The following is a 17,623-nucleotide window of genomic DNA, read 5'->3' on the forward strand; positions in this document are numbered from 1 at the left end:
GACCCATGCCAAATCTTTTTAGTTTCCTGGGGTGAAATAGGCTTTATCGTGCCCTCTTCACGACTGTCTTGGTGTCTTTGGACCATTCAAGTTTGTTGGTGATGTGGACACCAAGGAACTTGAAGCTCTCAACCTGCTCCACTACAGCCCCGTCGATGAGAATGGGGGTGTGCTCTGTCCTCCTTTTCCTGTAGTCCACAATTATCTCCTTAGTCTTGGTTACATTGACGGATGGGTTGTTATAAAGGCACCACCAGGCAGGTCTCTGACCTCCTCCCTATAGGCTGTCTCGTCGTTGTCCATGATCAGGACTAACACTGTCGTGTCGTCTGCAAACTTAATGATGGTGTTGGAGTTGTGCCTGGCTATGCAGTCGTGAGTGAACAGGGAGCACAGGAAAGGACTGAGCACGCACCACTGAGGGACTCCAGTGTTGAGGATCAGTGTGGCAGATGTGTTGCTACCTACCCTCACCACCTGGGGGCAGCCCGTCAGGAAGTCCAGGATTCAGCTTATAAGGAGGTGTTTAGTCCCAGGATCCTTAGCTTAGTGATGAGCTTTGAGGGTACTATGGTGTGGAACCCTGAGCTGTAGTCAATGAATAGCATTCTCACATAGGTGTTCCTTTTGTCCAGGTAGGAAAGGGCAGTGTGGAGTGCAATAGAGATTGCATCATCCATAGATCTGTTTGGGAAGTATGCAAATTGGAGTGGGTCTAGGGTTTCTGGGATAATGGTGGTGATGTGAGCCATGACCAGCCTTTCAACGCACTTCATGGCTACGGACATGAGTGCTACAGTTCTGTAGTCATTTAGGCAGGTTGCCTTTGTGTTCCTGGGCACAGGGACTATGGTGGTCTGCTTGAAACATGTTGGTATTACAGACTCAATCAGGGACATGTTGAAAATGTCAGTGAAGACACCTGCCAGTTGGTCAGCACATGCCCGGAGCAGACATCCTGGTAATCCTTCTGGCCCCGCAGCCTTGTGAATGTTGACCTGTTTAAAAGTCTTACTCATGTCGGCTACGGAGAGTGTGATCACACAGTCGCCCGGAACAGCTGATGCTCTAATGCATGCCTCAGTTTTGCTTGCCTCGAAGCGAGCATAGAAGTGATTTAGCTCGTCTGGTAGGCTCGTGTCACTGGGCACCTGGCGCCTTTTGTAGTCTAAATAGTTTGTATGCCCTGCCACATAAGACGAGCATCAGAGCCGGTGTAGTACGATTCAATCTTAGCCCTGTCTGTATTGGCACTTTGCCTGTTTGATGGTTCATCAGAGGGCATAGAGGAATTTCTTATCAGCTTCCGGGTTAGAGTCCCGCACCTTGACAGCGGCAGCTCTACCCTTTAGCTCAGTGCGAATGTTGCCTGTAATCCATGACTTCTGGTTGGGGTACGTACGTACAGTTACTGTGGGGACAATATCCTCGATGCACCTATTGATAAAGCCAGGGACTGATGTGGTGAACTCCTCAATGCCATCGGAAGAATCCCGGAACATGTTCCAGTCTGTGATAGCAAAACAGTCCTGTAGTTAAGCATCTGCTTCATCTGACCACTTTTTTATAGACCGAGTCACTGGTGCTTCCTGCTTTAATTTTTGCTTGTAAGCAGGAATCAGGAGGATAGAATTGTGGTCAGATTTACAAAATGTAGGGCAAGGGAGAGCTTTGTACGCGTCTCTGTGTGTGGAGTACAGATGATCTAGGATTGTTTTCCCTCTGGTTGCACATTTGACATGTTGATAGAAATTAGGTAGAACTGATTTAAGTTTCCCTGAATTTAAGTCTCCGGCCACTAGGAGCGCCACCTCTGGGTGAGCGGTTTCTTGTTTGCTTATTTCCTTATACAGCTGACTGAGTGCGGTCTTAGTGCCAGCATCCGTTTGTGGTGGTAACTAAACAGCCACCAAAAGTATAGCTGAAAACTTTCTATGCAGATAGTGTGGTCTGCAATTTATCACAAGATACTCTACTTCAGGCAAGTAACATCTAGAGACTTCGTTAGATTCCGTGCACCAGCTTTTGTTTACAAATATGCACAGCCCCCCCCCCCCCCCCCCCCCCCCCCCCCCCCGGCTGTAATGGAAGCTCTCCCACTCCCTTTCCTCCAAACGTAACGATGGTCATTATGGCCAAACTGTTCTATTTTTGTTACACCAGACCAGAGGACATTTCTCCAAAAAGTATGATATTTCTCCCCATGTGCAGTTGTAAATCGTAGTCTGGCTTTTTTATGGTGGTTTTGGAGCAGTGGCTTCTTCCTTGCTGAGCGGCCTTTCAGGTTATGTTGATATAGGACTCTTTTTAATGTGGATATAGATACTTTTGTATCTGTTTCCTCCGGCATCTTCACAGGGTTCTTTGCTATTGTTCTGGGATTGTGATACAGTGAATTATAAGTGAAATAATCTGTCTGTAAACAATTTTTGGAAATATAACTTGTGTCATGCACGGAGTAGATGTCCGAACCGACTTGCCAAAAATATAGTTTGTTAACAAGAAATGTGTTGAGTCATTCAACGAGTTTGAATGACTCCAACCTAGTTTTCCCATGATCAAATACCATGACCCCTGTCCTGATGCTCTACTCAGTTTCTCTCTCAGACTATGTCATGCAGCCCCCTCTCTCCCCTCCCAGACTATCAGTCATGCAGCCCCCCCCCCTCTTTCCACCCAGTTTCTCTTCCAGACTATCAGTCATACAGCCCCCTCTCTCCCCAGTCTCATCCACTCCAGTCTCTCCTTCCATGACTCTCGCTATCTCTCTCTCTCCAGGCTCAGTGACCCCCTCCGCACCAACAGCCACCCTGCTCCAGGGTCCCAGTGAGCTCGTCTGCCTGGTGCTTGGCTTCAGCCCTTCAGACATCAACATCACCTGGCTGCTGGACAACGTCACAGAGCTTTGGAACAACAACACTAGCACCCCCTACAGGGCACCAGGAGGAAAGTTCGGCATCAGGAGCCACCTGAGCCTGGCACACCAGGATTTGACACCGGGGGCTGTTTACACCTGCAGGGTGACCCACACCACCCAGACTCTGGCCCTGAACATATCCAAACCAGGTGTCTGTCTGTCCGTTCACTCAATTCTGATATAAGAACATTTTCCTGGTGCTAGCCTCTTTCTAGCCTCTTTCATCATTGTAGTAGAGCATTACAGTTTGGATTCCAGGCTAGCCTGTTTCTGCAACTTTTTCTCACTGACAATCTCCTCTTTCATTTTGAGTAGAGCTCCTTGAGGTGGAGGGTGTCTTCTTTGACGAGAACAGGTCTGAACCCATTCTGGTGGACACTGCAGAGGAGAACTGGAACATGGCCTGCATCTTCCTGGTCCTCTTCCTCATCTCCCTCCTCTACAGCTTCACAGTCACTCTGGTCAAGGTGAGAGGGAGGATATAACCACCTCACAGGTTTTCACTGCTTAGCTTTGAAGTGCAAGATATGTTTATGCGATTAGCGTAAAACAATAAATATAAGAATCCATTCTTATGTCCCAGTGTGTCTTTACTGCATTGATGACCTGTTGAAGCACCTGTTGAGTTTCAGACATCGAATGTCATCCCACACAGAGGGTATTCAGATTATCTTCATGTTCAATATAAATCTAATGGGTCTACCCCTAGGCTATATGTTGTTGTTTTTTTGTATTTTGTATGTCACTGCAACCTCATTATCACACGTACTCACATTTTATTGCTGGTTAAGCTACAGTTACATTTTGAATACAAAGTTTTTCACAACTTATACTTACCTATTTTTTATTTTCTTTTTTTTCAGACAAAATGATGACTTCAGGACACTTCCTGATGACTTCAGGACACACTATATGATGGATCCCTCGGAGTTCAACTGGAAATGAGACCATTTATTTCAACCTTTTCTTATAAAATCACAACACGTTTCTTTAGAACGTGCATAGATTTAATTACATACGGTTTCCTGTAGCTGGTGACAGGGAAGTGACAGGGAAGTGTTTGATGACAGGGAAGTGTTCTTGTTTTTATTCCCCACAAAAACAGACAATGTGGTGGTGCGCTTACTTGCTCTCATCTCTTGTTAATGCGTTATAGAATTTTTGAACAGTTAATGCGTTATAGAATTTTTGAACAGTTAATGCGTTATAGAATTTTTGAGCAGAGATAAAAAAAAAGATGTTTAACCTCTATTAAATAAGGCCGACCATTACTCTCTATAATGAAGTATTTAGACACCAGTTATTGCTGAATTATCTGCTGATAATAAAACATTATTTCAAACAACCTACTTTGTCCTCCTCCCTCTTGTGTGTTATTTGTAGTTTATCATTTTTTTAATGATTTTAAAACGTATATACCATTAATAAGAATAAAAATCATGTTTCATATGTGATTTGATATAGATACATATAGAGAACAACATTAAAAGACCACATAATGCTTTTTGGTTGTTGTTTTTCTGGCACTTTTTACTAGATTTTCCAGCATGATACACTGGGTTTGCTGCTGGTAGAAAACCCTAGGAAAAGTTATTTCATTGATACAAGCTTTCTCCAATCAATCAATCACAGTCTTGTTGTGCGGTGTGTATTTGGTGGGGGGGATTCACCTTAGCCAGGGGAGGCATATCTCTGTGAATCTTAATCACACAAAGCCTATTATTTGGCAGGGAATAGTATTTGTAGATCAGCCTCCCCTGGCTTAGGTGAGCCCCCCAACACACACACGCACAACCAGATCAGAGACAGCTTGTGTTAATTAAATACAATATCTTATTTCCCCCGTTTGCTGTCATGCACCTTGTTTCATCACTGTAACACCATTGTTGCCCACTAGAGGACGCCACAAGACTGGGGTGCATCTGACTGTGGGCTGGTACATTTCCCATGTGAAAGGCCAGTCATGTGTGGCAGTGGTCACTGGTCTGTATGCAGATGCTCACAGTTCGGAAAACAACTGAAAATATTAGCTGGCTGCATTCAGGGAAGGTCCCCACGAATACAGAGGAAGAGACAGTTATTCTCAAAATGTCTGCATATGTCAGCAAGAATATCTGTGAGTGTGTGTGTGTGTATGTCTGGAGGGTTTGAAGGAATTCACATCTGGGAGGGAAGAGACTGAGTTCACCCAGCCTCCCAATTGGCTGGCTCTCGTGTAATCTGGCATCGTAAGTGCTCTGATTGGCTCAGACCGCCGTGGCTGAAGACCAACGCTGTGACACTGTTGCCGGGACGGAGTCACAGCATGTTGCCAACTGACGTGCCAAGGGGCTGGCGACAGGGGAGAGGAGGGCACAATGCCCAGCAGGCTGTCCATCTAGCAGCATCTCCCTGTCTGACCACCTCTTTCTCCATCTGACCCTCTCCCCAGTCTCCATCACCAACCATGGAGAAATAACCAGTGAACATCCTCACTCAATAGGGCACAGAGAAATGACAGCCATTTAGCTGTATAATAAGGCTTGTTATAATCGACCACATCAGCATCTCATTGGTAAGCACAGTGATGACCGTAATAATTACCACCTACACTCTTGGAAAAAAGGTGCTAAGTAGAACCATACAGAGTTTGACACCCCTGCCATAGGGTACCCCTTTTTCAGTGATGGATAGAACCCTTTGTAGAGGGTTCAATATACAACCCTTTATGTAGGTTTCTTCAAAGAACCCCCTGAATATGGTTCTACCTAGAACCCTCTATGAATGGATCTGCCTAGAACTCTTTGAAGGGTTCTAACAAGAGCAATTCTATCATCTAAAGGTTCTTTCTAGAACTGTCTATGAAGGATTCTACCCGAGAACACTTATCTTTGGGAGGGTTCTTCCTAGAACACTCTATGAACAGTTCCAACAGCCTTATTAGCCTTTAAATTATAATTATTTATGACAATATATTACATATATATTTATTACCCAAGATGGCATAGCAGTCAGACGTCCTTTGTCCTCGTCTTGTCGTGTCCCGTGTATATATATATTTACACCTTTCTTCGCATATCTTTTATATATTCTCTTTTCAAACTTCAAAACACTCTCCTGCAACCCGCCTAGCTAGCCAGAAGCTATCCAGAAGCTAGCCAGTTTACTGGCTAACGTTAGTATTCAGCTAACCACGGTTTGTGGTCATCAGCTATCCTTTAGCTCGAAAAGCTATCGGCAGTTTTGTACAACGCGACTCAGACCAGAACATACCAGACCTATTTTTCTCTCCATATCCTCGGATTTCAACCGCAAGCTCTGGACATTTACACCTGGATCTCGCAGCTAGCTAGCTGCTATCCGTGTGACTATTGGCTTACGTCGATCCCGGAGCAAACATCAATTATTCCGGAGCTAGCCAGCTGAAGAGTTCCATCAGCCACTCCTGGGCTACAATCACCTATCCGGACCCGTTTTACTGGCAATGCGGAGCCCCACCAGACCTTCACAACTGGACTACCAACTTTATCTGCCCGGGGGAGTTATCCAGCTTACCTCCACTGTATTCACATCATACCATACCTTTGTCTGTACATTATACCTTGAAGCTATTTTATCGCCCCCAGAAATCTCCTTTTACTCTCTGTTCCAGATGTTCTAGATGACCAATTCTCATAGCTTTTAGCCATACCCTTATCCTGCTCCTCCACTGTTCCTCTGGGGATGTAGAGGTGAATCCAGGCCCTGCAGTGCATAGCTCCACTCCTATTCCCCAGGCACTCTCTTTTGATGACTTCTGTAACCGTAATAGCCTTGGTTTCATGCATAATAACATTAGAAGCCTCCTCCCAAAGTTTGTTTTATTCACTGCTTTAGCACACTCTGCCAACCCGGATGTTCTAGCTGTGTCTGAATCCTGGCTTAGGAAGACCACCAAAAATTCTGAAATCTTCATCCCTAACTACAACATTTTCAGACAAGATAGAACGGCCAAAGGGGGAGGGAATTGCAATATACTGCAAAGATAGCCTGCAAAGTTATGTCCTACTATCTAGGTCTGTAACCAAACAATTTGAACTTCTACTTTTAAAAATCCACCTCTCTAAAAACAAGTCTCTTGCCGTTGCCGTTTGCTTTAGACCACCCTCTGCCCCCAGCTGTGCTCTGGACACCATATGTGAACTGATTGCGCCCCATCTATCTTCAGACCTCGTGCTGCTAGGCGACCTAAACTGGAACATGCTTAACACCCCAGCCATCCTACAATCTAAGCTTGATGCCCTCAATCTCACACAAATCACTGCCTCATTGCCTGCACTCATGATCACTGCCTCATTGCCTGCATCCGTAATCAGTCAGCGGTCAGACAACATCCACTCATCACTATCAAACGCTCCCTGAAACACTTCAGCAAACAGGCCTTTCTAATCGACCTGGCCAGGGTATCCTGGAAGGATATTGATCTCATTCCGTCAGTAGAGGATGCCTGGTTATTTTTTTTAAATGCCTTCCTCACCATCTTAAATAAGCATGCCCCATTCAAGAAATTTAGAACCAGGAACAGATATAGCCCTTGGTTCTCTCCAGACCTGACTGCCCTTAACCAACACAAAAACATCCTATGGTGTTCTGCATTAGCAGCCCCCGTGATATGCAACTTTTCAGGGAAGCTAGAAACCAATATACAGAGGCAGTTAGAAAAGCCAAGGCTAGCTTTTTCAAGCAGAAATTTGCTTCCTGCGACACAAACTCAAAAAAGTTCTGGGACACCTCCTCCTAGCTGCCCACTGCACTGAAGATAGGAAACACTGTCACCACCGATAAATCCACTATAATTGAGAATTTCAATAAGCATTTTTCTACGGCTGGCCATGCTTTCCACCTGGCTACCCCTACCCCGGGCAACAGCACTGCACCCCCCACAGCAACTCGCCCAAGCCTTCCCAGCTTCTCCTTCTCCCAAATCCAGTTAGCTGATGTTCTGAAAGAGCTGCAAAATCTGGACCCCTACAAATCAGCCGGGCTAGACAATCTGGACCCTTTCTTTCTAAAATGATCTGCCAAAATTGTTGCCACCGCTATTACTAGCCTGTACAACCTCTCGTGTCATCTGAGATTCCCAAAGATTGGAAAGCAGCTGCAGTCATCCCCCTCTTCAAAGGGGGGGGGATACTCTTGACCCAAACTGCTACAGACCTATATCTATCCTACCCTGCCTTTCTAAGGTCTTCGAAAGCCAAGTCAACAAACAGATTACCGACCATTTTGAATCCCACCATACCTTCTCCGCTATGCAATCTGGTTTCAGAGCTGGTCATGGGTGTACCTCAGCCACGGTCAAGGTCCTAAACGATATCTTAACCGCCATCGATAAGAAACAATACTGTGCAGCCGTATTCATTGACCTGGCCAAGGCTTTCGACTCTGTCAATCATCACATCCTCATCGGCAGACTCGATAGCCTTGGTTTCTCAAATGATTGCCTCACCTGGTTCACCAACTACTTCTCTGATAGAGTTCAGTGTGTCAAATCGGAGGGCCTGTTGTCCAGGCCTCTGGCAGTCTCTATGGGGGTGCCACAGGGTTCAATTGTTGGACCGACTCTCTTCTCTGTATACATCAATGATGTCTCTCTTGCTGCTGGTGAGTCTCTGATCCACCTCTATGCAGACGACACCATTCTGTATACTTCTGGCCCTTCTTTGGACACTGTATTAACAACCCTCCAGGCGAGCTTCAATGCCATACAACTCTCCTTCCGTGGCCTCCAATTGCTCTTAAATACAAGTAAAACTAAATGCATGCTCTTCAACTGATCGCTGCCTGCACCTGCCTGCCTGTCCAACATCACTACTCTGGACGGTTCTGACTTAGAATATGTGGACAACTACACATACCTAGGTGTCTGGTTAGACTGTAAACTCTCCTTCCAGACTCACATAAAACATCTCCAATCTAAAGTTAAATTTAGAATTGGCTTCCTATTTCGCAACAAAGCATCCTTCACTCATGCTGCCAAACATACCCTTGTAAAACTGACCGTCCTTCCGATCCTCGACTTTGGCGATGTCATTTACAAAATAGCCTCCAATACCCTACTCAATAAATTGGATGCAGTCTATCACAGTGCCATCCGTTTTGTCACCAAAGCCCCATATACTACCCACCACTGCGACCTGTAAGCACTAGTTGGCTGGCCCTCGCTTCATACTCGTCGCCAAACCCGCTGTCTCCCGGTCATCTACAAGACCCTGCTAGGTAAAGTCCCCCCTTATCTCAGCTCGCTGGTCACCATAGCAGCACCCACCTGTAGCAGGCGCTCCAGCAGGTATATCTCTCTGGTCACCCCCAAAACCAATTCTTCCTTTGGCCGTCTCTCCTTCCAGTTCTCTGCTGCCAATGACTGGAACGAACTACAAAAATCTCTGAAACTGGAAACACTTATCTCCCTCACTAGCTTCACTCACCAGCTGTCAGAGCAGCTCACAGAATACTGCACCTGTACATAGCCCATCTATAATTTAGCCAACTACCTCTCCCCCTACTGTATTTATTTATTTATTTATTTATTTTGCTCCTTTGCACCCCATTATTTCTATCTCTACCTTGCACATTCTTCCACTGCAAATCTACTATTCCAGTGTTTTTCTTGCTATATTGTATTTACTTCGCCACCATGGCCTTTTTTTCCCTTTACCTCCCTTATCTCACCTAATTAGCTCCCATTGTATATAGACTTATATTTCTACTGTATTATTGACTGTATGTTTGTTTTACTCCATGTGTAACTTTGTGTTGTTGTATGTGTCGAACTGCTTTGCTTTATCTTGGCCAGTTCGCAATTGTAAATGAGAACTTGTTCTCAACTTGCCTACCTGGTTAAACAAAGGTAAAATAAAATTTTAAAAAATAAAAAAACATATCAGAAGGCCTTTGTTTAAGCGCTATACCCAAACACAGTGGTGTTAGGAATCACCTGGTTTACAGGCCACATCAGGCCTGCAAGTCACATTATACTGGCTTGAAAATTGATGTGTAATTCCTATTGGAATCCAGCCAGAGTTAGGATGTCCAACAAGTGAAATTGTTAATCACCTGCAGCCTGCATTTAGAATGATTGCTAGGGTAGGGAAGGGTTATTTATTATTGTGTAACATAAAAATATATCAACCAATCAATGTATACTGAAAAAATAAACGCAACATTTAAAGTGTTGGTCCATTGTTTCATAAACTGAAATATAAGATCCTCGAAATATTCCATACTCACAAAAAAAAAAGCATATTTTCTCTCAAATTCTGAGCACAAATTTGTTTACATCCCTCTTAGTGGGCATTTCTCCCCTGTCAAGATATTCCATCCACCTAACAGGTGTGGCATACCAATAAACTGATTAAATAGCATGATCATTACACAGGTGCACCTTGTGCTGCGGACAACAAAAGGTCACTCTAAAACGTGCAGTTTTGTCACACAATAAAAGGCCACAGATGTCTCAAGTTTTGAGGGAGTGTGCAATTGACCTGCTGACTACAGGAATGTCCACCAGAGCTGTTGCCAGAAAATTGAATGTTCCTTTATCTACCATAAACAGCCTCCAACGTAATTTTAGAGAATTTGGCAGTACACCCAACCGGCCTCATGTGTAATCATGCCATCCCAGGACCTACATGTCACTGGTGTAGATAGGAGTAGGCAGGAAGCAGTCAAAAGTTTAGAACTTCTGAATTTATTTAAGCATCATATATCAAATAGGCACAGGGCGAACCCAAAGTGCAAAAAAGTACTCAGGAAATGGTGGGAGAGATTCCTCTCAGGAAAACAAGTAACATTTACAATGACCAACAAAGCAAAGGCTGTTGTGACACTACAGTACACATCCGGCTTCTTCACCTGCGGGATTGTCCGTGACCAGCCATTTGGACAACTGATGAAACTGTGGTTTTACACAATAGAAGAATTGTCTCAAACAGTCTCAGGGAAGCTCATTTGCGTGCTCGTCATCCTCACCAGGGTCTTGACCTGACTGCAGTTCGGCATCGTAACTGACTTCAATGGGAAAATGCTCACCTTCGATGGCCACAGGCACACTGGAGAAGTGTTCTCTTCACGGATGAATCCCGGTTTCAGCTATACTGGGCAGATGGCAGACAGTGTGTATGGTGCCGTGTGGGCGAGTGGTTTGCTGATGTCAACGTTGTGAACGGAGTGCCTCATGGAGGCGGTGAGGTTATGGTATGGGCAGGCATAAGCTACAGACGACGAACACAATTGCATTTTATCAATGGCAATTTGAATGCACAGAGATACTGTGATGAGATCCTGAGGCCCATTGTAGTGCCATTCATCCGGTGCCATCATCTCATGTTTCAGCGTGATAACGCGGGGTCAAATGTCACAATACTCATACATGTCAACCATTGAGCATGTTTTGGATGCTCGAGATCAACTTGTACTAAAGTATGTTCCATTTCCCGCCAATATCCATAAACTTCGGCACAGCCATTGAAGAGGAGTGGGACAACATTCCACAGGCCACAATCAACAGCCTGATCAACTTTATGCGATGGACATGTGTCGCGTTGCATGAGTTAAATGGTCCTTGCAACAGATATTGACTGGTTTTCTGATCCAATCCCCTACCTTTTTTTAAAGGTATTTGTGACCAACAGATGCATGCATATCTGTATTCCCAGTTATGTGAAATGCATAGATTAAGGCATAATGCATTTATTTTATTTGAGTGATGTCCTTATATGTACTGTAACTCAGTAAAATCTTTGAAATTGTTGCATGTTGCTTTTATATTTTTGTTCAGTGTACATGCAAAAACACAGATATCACATTAAAACAACTAATTCTGGCATCTCCCTGCAATAGAGCGAGCTGGGAAATATTATATGTTTCCATGTAGAACCCTTCATGTCTTCCAAATAATCATCAAAGAACCCTTTGTTACAAAAACAGTTATTGGGATGTTAAATTCTAGGTAGAACTCTTTACTTTACAAACAATTGTCTTCCAAAAAACAGTTGTTCTGATCAAAATGGTTCTTGGTAGAACCCTATCCCTCCGCAAAGAACCATTTTGGAACTATTTTTCCAAAGTGTACAGTAACTAAATCATTTTCAACTTTGTTGTCGGCTCCACCATCATCATCATAACTATCCTCTAGCCAGATGCTGCACTACTCTGCCACAGTGTATTGTTTATTTCAGTGCGCTGAAATGTATGCTCACCATGCTGCACCTTGGTCCATTCCATACGACGATCGTGACACGGGTGCCTTGGGAGTTAGTACAGTATAAAGGTTCCTGAAGTTGGCTGTTGAAGGAGGCCCAAGTTAAGTAAGGCTTGGCCATTTTGTTCGTTTTTACCTGTTATGAATGTTTTTTAATAGTGTAAAAAACGGATTTATTGTTTGGGGTCTTTTATTTTGGTTTGAGTGGGTTTTTCACAGGTTAGAAATGATGCACCTTAAAGGGCACACAAATGAAATGTTCTGAAGTGTCTATTGTCTGAGTTTTGGTTGCACACATGCAAATTCTGTCATTTAAAACCCAATGTAAACCTGATACACAAAATGTTTGACATTTTTGAAATATCGTTAAATCATTTTTGACTTTCTGGAGAGGACTGATCACCCTCACTAAAAAGACTAGAGACATTGGTTGAGATTGAAATGGGCTATGTAAACACTAATAATTAGAAGAAGTTTATCATTTAGCAATAGTCCTATGTGATTTGAACCACGAGAAGGACAGAGAGCGAGTGCTGGCCCTGATTGAGGGACACCTGTCTCTAGTCTATTTGACTATTTATTGAATTACCTTGTGTGATACAATAAAGTTAAGATGGAGTGATCAAGGGTTGTAATTCTAATTGTATTTGTTATTTTGATTTAACAGGCAGCGTTGTTTTTTTGAACATGTGCCATTGGGAGGACGAACAGAAACACCAGAAGAATGAGTCCCCAGAGGTATCAGGTTAGAAAGAATAAAGTAGACGGCACCCGTCAAACCTATGATTTATGACCCTATGTCAGGGTGACGTGTGCACGCCCATATTTGGGCATCCGGTCAGGACATCCGGTTCCTGTTCTCACGCCTTAGAGGGAGCGTGAAATTATGTATGTGATCACGTGCTCTAGGGAATGCCCATATTTGGGCATCCGGTCAGGACATCCTGTTCCTGCACGCCTTACAGGGTGTGCTAATTTATGCATATATTGTATTTATTCCTTTGAAGTTGTCATGATGATTGATGTGTAGGGACCTGGTTGAACTGGGGGGTCTGTGTTTGAACATTTGAAAGAGAAGGGCCCCACACCCCCTATTTTATTGCCCTTATGGTTGTTATCTATGAAGCAGGAATGTCTGGGAGGGTGATTGTGTGTGTATGTCTCTGCCTGGGGTGTTAGAAACAAGGTCTCTTCGCATTGTGTACATTTCAAGCTTTCAACAACAATAAAACAGCCATCTAAATAATGTTTCTCGGCCCAACACACTGTTGAGTTTCCTATTGAGTTGTCTTTATATGTACATGTGCCGAGCTCCAGGTGGCTCCAGCCTATGGATGTTCGTTGCATGTACTCCGGGGGGGGGGGGGGTCAAAAGTGTATAATCTACACACATGTTTATTGACTTTTAAAAAGACCACAGTAACATGACAGATATAGTGGAGATCCAACAACAATCTGCTAGTGGATATTCAATGTACAACAGTAGTCTTTGTTAACAAGCAATACGTGTTAAATATGTGTCACAGTCAATCATGACAGCCTCTTTATGAAAGGACTTTACTTATGACTTAAACAGATTAATTTTCTACCCATCTTATTAATTAGGACCTACATGCCGGACAGATTATCTACCCATGGAGGGAAAATTTACGGAGCTTTGATGGAGCGTGCAAGAATGTCATGGCGTAGGGGAATTGGAAACGGATGCAGGTCAGGGCTAACCAGGCCCTATATCTGTAAGAAAGGAATAGTAAAAAGGTTTAATTATGACATGCTTTAAACTGTATGTACTTAATATTTTGAATTAAATAAATGGTATCTCACCCTTTAACGAAAGGGGATCTCTTGTTTTCTCTCGCCCGGTCTGTCGTGGAGAAATGCAATGTCTTAAAAAAAACGATGTATTATTTTATAGTCTTTCCTACAACGGTATGTTATAAACATTAAAGGTTATTCAAGTTTAGTACTGGGGGTGTTGTAATGATGTACAACTGTAGGCTGCCAATGTTTTTACATAAAACACCCAAGATTGGGTCATTAATTCTAACATGTCTTAAAGTTTGTACTAAATATTTTGGAATTAATAAAAGGAATTTAGAACAGTATCTCACCTTGTTTTTTTTTTACCCCTTTTTCTCCCCAGTTTCGTGGTGTTGTTGTAGTGGCTACTATCTTGTCTCATCGCTACAAAGTTTGAAAGTCATGCGTCCTCCGATACACAACCCAACCAAGCCGCACTGCTTCTTAACACAGCACGCGGAAGCCAGCCGAACCAATGCGCCTGAGGAAACACCGTGCACCTGGCCACCTTGGTTAGCGCACACTGCGCCCAGCCCGCCACAGGAGTCGCTGGTGCGCGATGAGACAAGGACACCCCTACCGACCAAGCGCCCCCTAACCCGGGCAACGCTAGGCCAATTGTGCGTCGCCCCACGGACCTCCCGGTCGCGGCTGGTTACGACAGAGCCTGGGCGCGAATCCAGGAACTCTGATGGCACAGCTGGCGCTGCAGCGCCCTTAACAACTGCGCCACCCGGGAGGCCCAATATCTCACCTTTTAACGATAGAAATATGTCCTTTCCATCTATCACCCCAGTCTGTCGCGAAGAAAAAGACTGAAAAGCCATGTGCGTGTGCGGACACCCCCCAAGGTGCTAACCCTGAGGATGCAGGAAATCAAAAAGGCAATACATGCATACAAAATGTGTGTGCGTGTGCCGGGACAGGGGGAGTGTGTGTTTCAAAAACAAAAGGGGTATTGGGGTGTGTGTCTCTGTAGGGATCGTTTGAATTCAAGGCTTGCACCAGCATGCATACTTTATGTCCAGATATCTGCCTACCCCCCTATCAGAAAGTGTGTGACGCGTCTCTTAAAATGGGCACTTTCGATTCATTAACACATAGGTCTTTCAAATCAAAATTTCTCACCCCAGAGGATGTGGGGGCTAAAAAGTCAAACACCCCAGAGGTGTGGGGGGTAAAATGTCAAACACCCCAGAGGATGTGGGGGGTAAAAAGTCAAACACCCCAGAGGTGTGGGGGGTAAAAAAAAAATTAAAAAAAATGTATTTCACCTTTATTTAACCAGGTAGGCTAGTTGAGAACAAGTTCTCATTTGCAACTGCGACCTGGCGAAGATAAAGCATAGCAGTGTGAACAGACAACACAGAGTTACACATGGAGTAAACAATTAAAAAGTCAGTTCGCAGTGGTGGGTGGTATAAGGTGCTTTAGTGACAAAACGGATGGCACTGTGATAAACTGCATCCAGATTGCTGAGTAGAGTGTTGGAAGCAATTTTGTAGATGACATCGCCGAAGTCGAGGATCGGTAGGTTAGTCAGTTTTACTAGGGTAAGTTTGGCGGCGTGAGTGAAGGAGGCTTTGTTGCGGAATAGAAAGCCGACTCTAGATTTGATTTTCGATTGGAGATGTTTGATATGAGTCTGGAAGGAGAGTTTACAGTCTAGCCAGACACCTAGGTACTTATAGATGTCCACATATTCAAGGTCGGAACCATCCAGGGTGGTGATGCTAGTCAGGCGTGCGGGTGCAGGCAGCGAACGGTTGAAAAGCATGCATTTGGTTTTACTAGCGTTTAAGAGCAGTTGGAGGCCACGGAAGGAGTGTTGTATGGCATTGAAGCCAAAAAGTCAAACACCCCAGAGGATGTGGGGGGGTAAAAAGTCAAACACCAAGAGGATGTTGGGGGGTAAAAGTCAAACACCAAGAGGATGTTGGGGGGTGAAAAGTCAAACACCCCAGAGGATGTGGGGGGGTAAAAGTCAAACACCCCAGAGGATGTGGGGGGGGTAAAAGTCAAACACCCCAGAGGATGTGGGGGGGTAAAAAGTCAAACACCAAGAGGATGTTGGGGGGTAAAAAGTCAAACACCCCAGAGGATGTGGGGGGGTAAAAGTCAAACACCCCAGAGGATGTGGGGGATAAAAAGTCAAACACCCCAGAGGATGTGGGGGGGTAAAAAGTCAAACACCCCAGAGGATGTGGGGGGTAAAAAGTCAAACACTCCAGAGGATGTGGGGGGGTGAAAAGTCAAACACTCCAGAGGATGTGGGGGGGTAAAAAGTCAAACACCCCAGAGGATGTGGGGGGTAAAAAGTCAAACACTCCAGAGGATGTGGGGGGGTAAAAAGTCAAACACCCCAGAGGATGTGGGGGGGTAAAAAGTCAAACACCCCAGAGGATGTGGGGGGGTAAAAAGTCAAACACCCCAGAAAGAATACAGTATGTCTAGACCGACCCCCGGGGTCAAACATTGATATTTCTAATCAGCGCCCGTGCCCCCACCCCGGTCTTTAAATTTACATCGGACACCCCCCAAGGTGCTAACCCTGAGGATGCAGGAAATCCATCCTAATGGAGCTTTCTGAAGGTGAGTTCGTGAAAAAATATATTTTAAGATTTGGACTCGGGGAATTGTTTGAATATTATGGATATTATTGTAATATTAAACAGGAGTTGTGTTTTAAACCGATGACTGATTTCTTTTTAATGTAAAATGCCCATATTCTTGTAATTTTAAAAATGTGCATATATATCGTATAACATGTTAATATTATCTAACGTTCGCAGGATATCCAGAGGCTACCGGACATAATTGATTGGGAAGCGACAGTTAGACGGGGATAGACGGGGATTCTCAGAAGCAAACTGCGCCTGGTCCTTTACGTAGCCCTTCAACATCCCACTATTTTCGGCGTTTGTCCCAAAAAATAAAATCCATAATAAAATGTATACATTAAAAACAGAAAGTGTGCACCCTATTTTAAAAGCTGTTTTTGTGTTTACAGCGGACAGCCAACAAACAGGGATACATGCAGCATTAGGGACTCTGAACGTCTTCGGAAGAGCAGATGAAACAGATGCTATTCTACGTTTTTGTACTAACGGCCTTACCCGAACTCCAAAACACGATAATCGGGGAATCCTTCCTTCCTCAAGGAACTTTTTGAAGGGGAGTTGAATATCCAAGGTGATGTTTGTATATAGATATATATTATTTAAGAGCGATAGGTATTAATTCTAGGCATTTACATGTATGTTTTAAAAAATGAAGGCTATTTATACAATGAAACTGTTTTTATTCATACTGTTTGTAAACAATAGCTTCTGCCCTCTTAGGGTCTACTTAACCCGCTTATTGATTAGAAAGTATGATTAGAAACCAAGGCCAACTATATTCAATCTGTGATTAGAAACGATAATTAGAAGCTATGACAAAACTATGATAATAAACTATAAACAACTATGAAGACAGGGCTGTGTGTGCGTGAATGATGACCTATTATTTAAGTGTGGAATATATTCTCTCTCTCAGGCTATGAAAAAGACAAAAGATAGGACATTGACTCCTGAGTGTTGAACTTATGTCCACTCTACAGCAACCCTGGTTTTTATATGACCCTGAGGGTCATCTACGAACGTTGGAACATCTACAACTATTGAAGATGCAAAAAGGGGTTTTCA

At 44.0% G+C, this 17,623-nt stretch overlaps 1 protein-coding gene and 1 long non-coding RNA gene across 6 annotated transcripts in view; one reads left to right on the top strand and one right to left on the bottom strand.

Moving 5' to 3' along the window:
• Positions 1 to 4,262, top strand: part of LOC110485215 — a 43,540-nt gene extending 39,278 nt beyond the window's left edge. For all 5 annotated transcript variants that reach the window (XM_036941452.1, XM_036941451.1, XM_036941450.1 and 2 more), the window contains exons 11-13: positions 2,779 to 3,066; positions 3,233 to 3,384; positions 3,781 to 4,262. In XM_036941452.1, the coding sequence (XP_036797347.1) occupies positions 2,779 to 3,066; positions 3,233 to 3,384; positions 3,781 to 3,789 (449 nt within the window). In that variant the 3' untranslated portion in view covers positions 3,790 to 4,262. The remainder of the gene's footprint in view (positions 1 to 2,778; positions 3,067 to 3,232; positions 3,385 to 3,780) is intronic.
• Positions 4,263 to 13,463: 9,201 nt separating this feature from the next.
• On the bottom strand, positions 13,464 to 14,536 carry LOC118938556. Its single transcript, XR_005035767.1, has 3 exons — positions 14,249 to 14,536; positions 13,962 to 14,023; positions 13,464 to 13,871 (listed from the first exon to the last, which is right to left on the bottom strand). It is a non-coding gene; the product is annotated as an uncharacterized LOC118938556 (long non-coding RNA).
• Positions 14,537 to 17,623: the final 3,087 nt, after the last annotated feature.

Source organism: Oncorhynchus mykiss, chromosome 13 (genome assembly GCF_013265735.2).
Source record: "Oncorhynchus mykiss isolate Arlee chromosome 13, USDA_OmykA_1.1, whole genome shotgun sequence".
Lineage (NCBI taxonomy): Eukaryota > Metazoa > Chordata > Actinopteri > Salmoniformes > Salmonidae > Oncorhynchus > Oncorhynchus mykiss.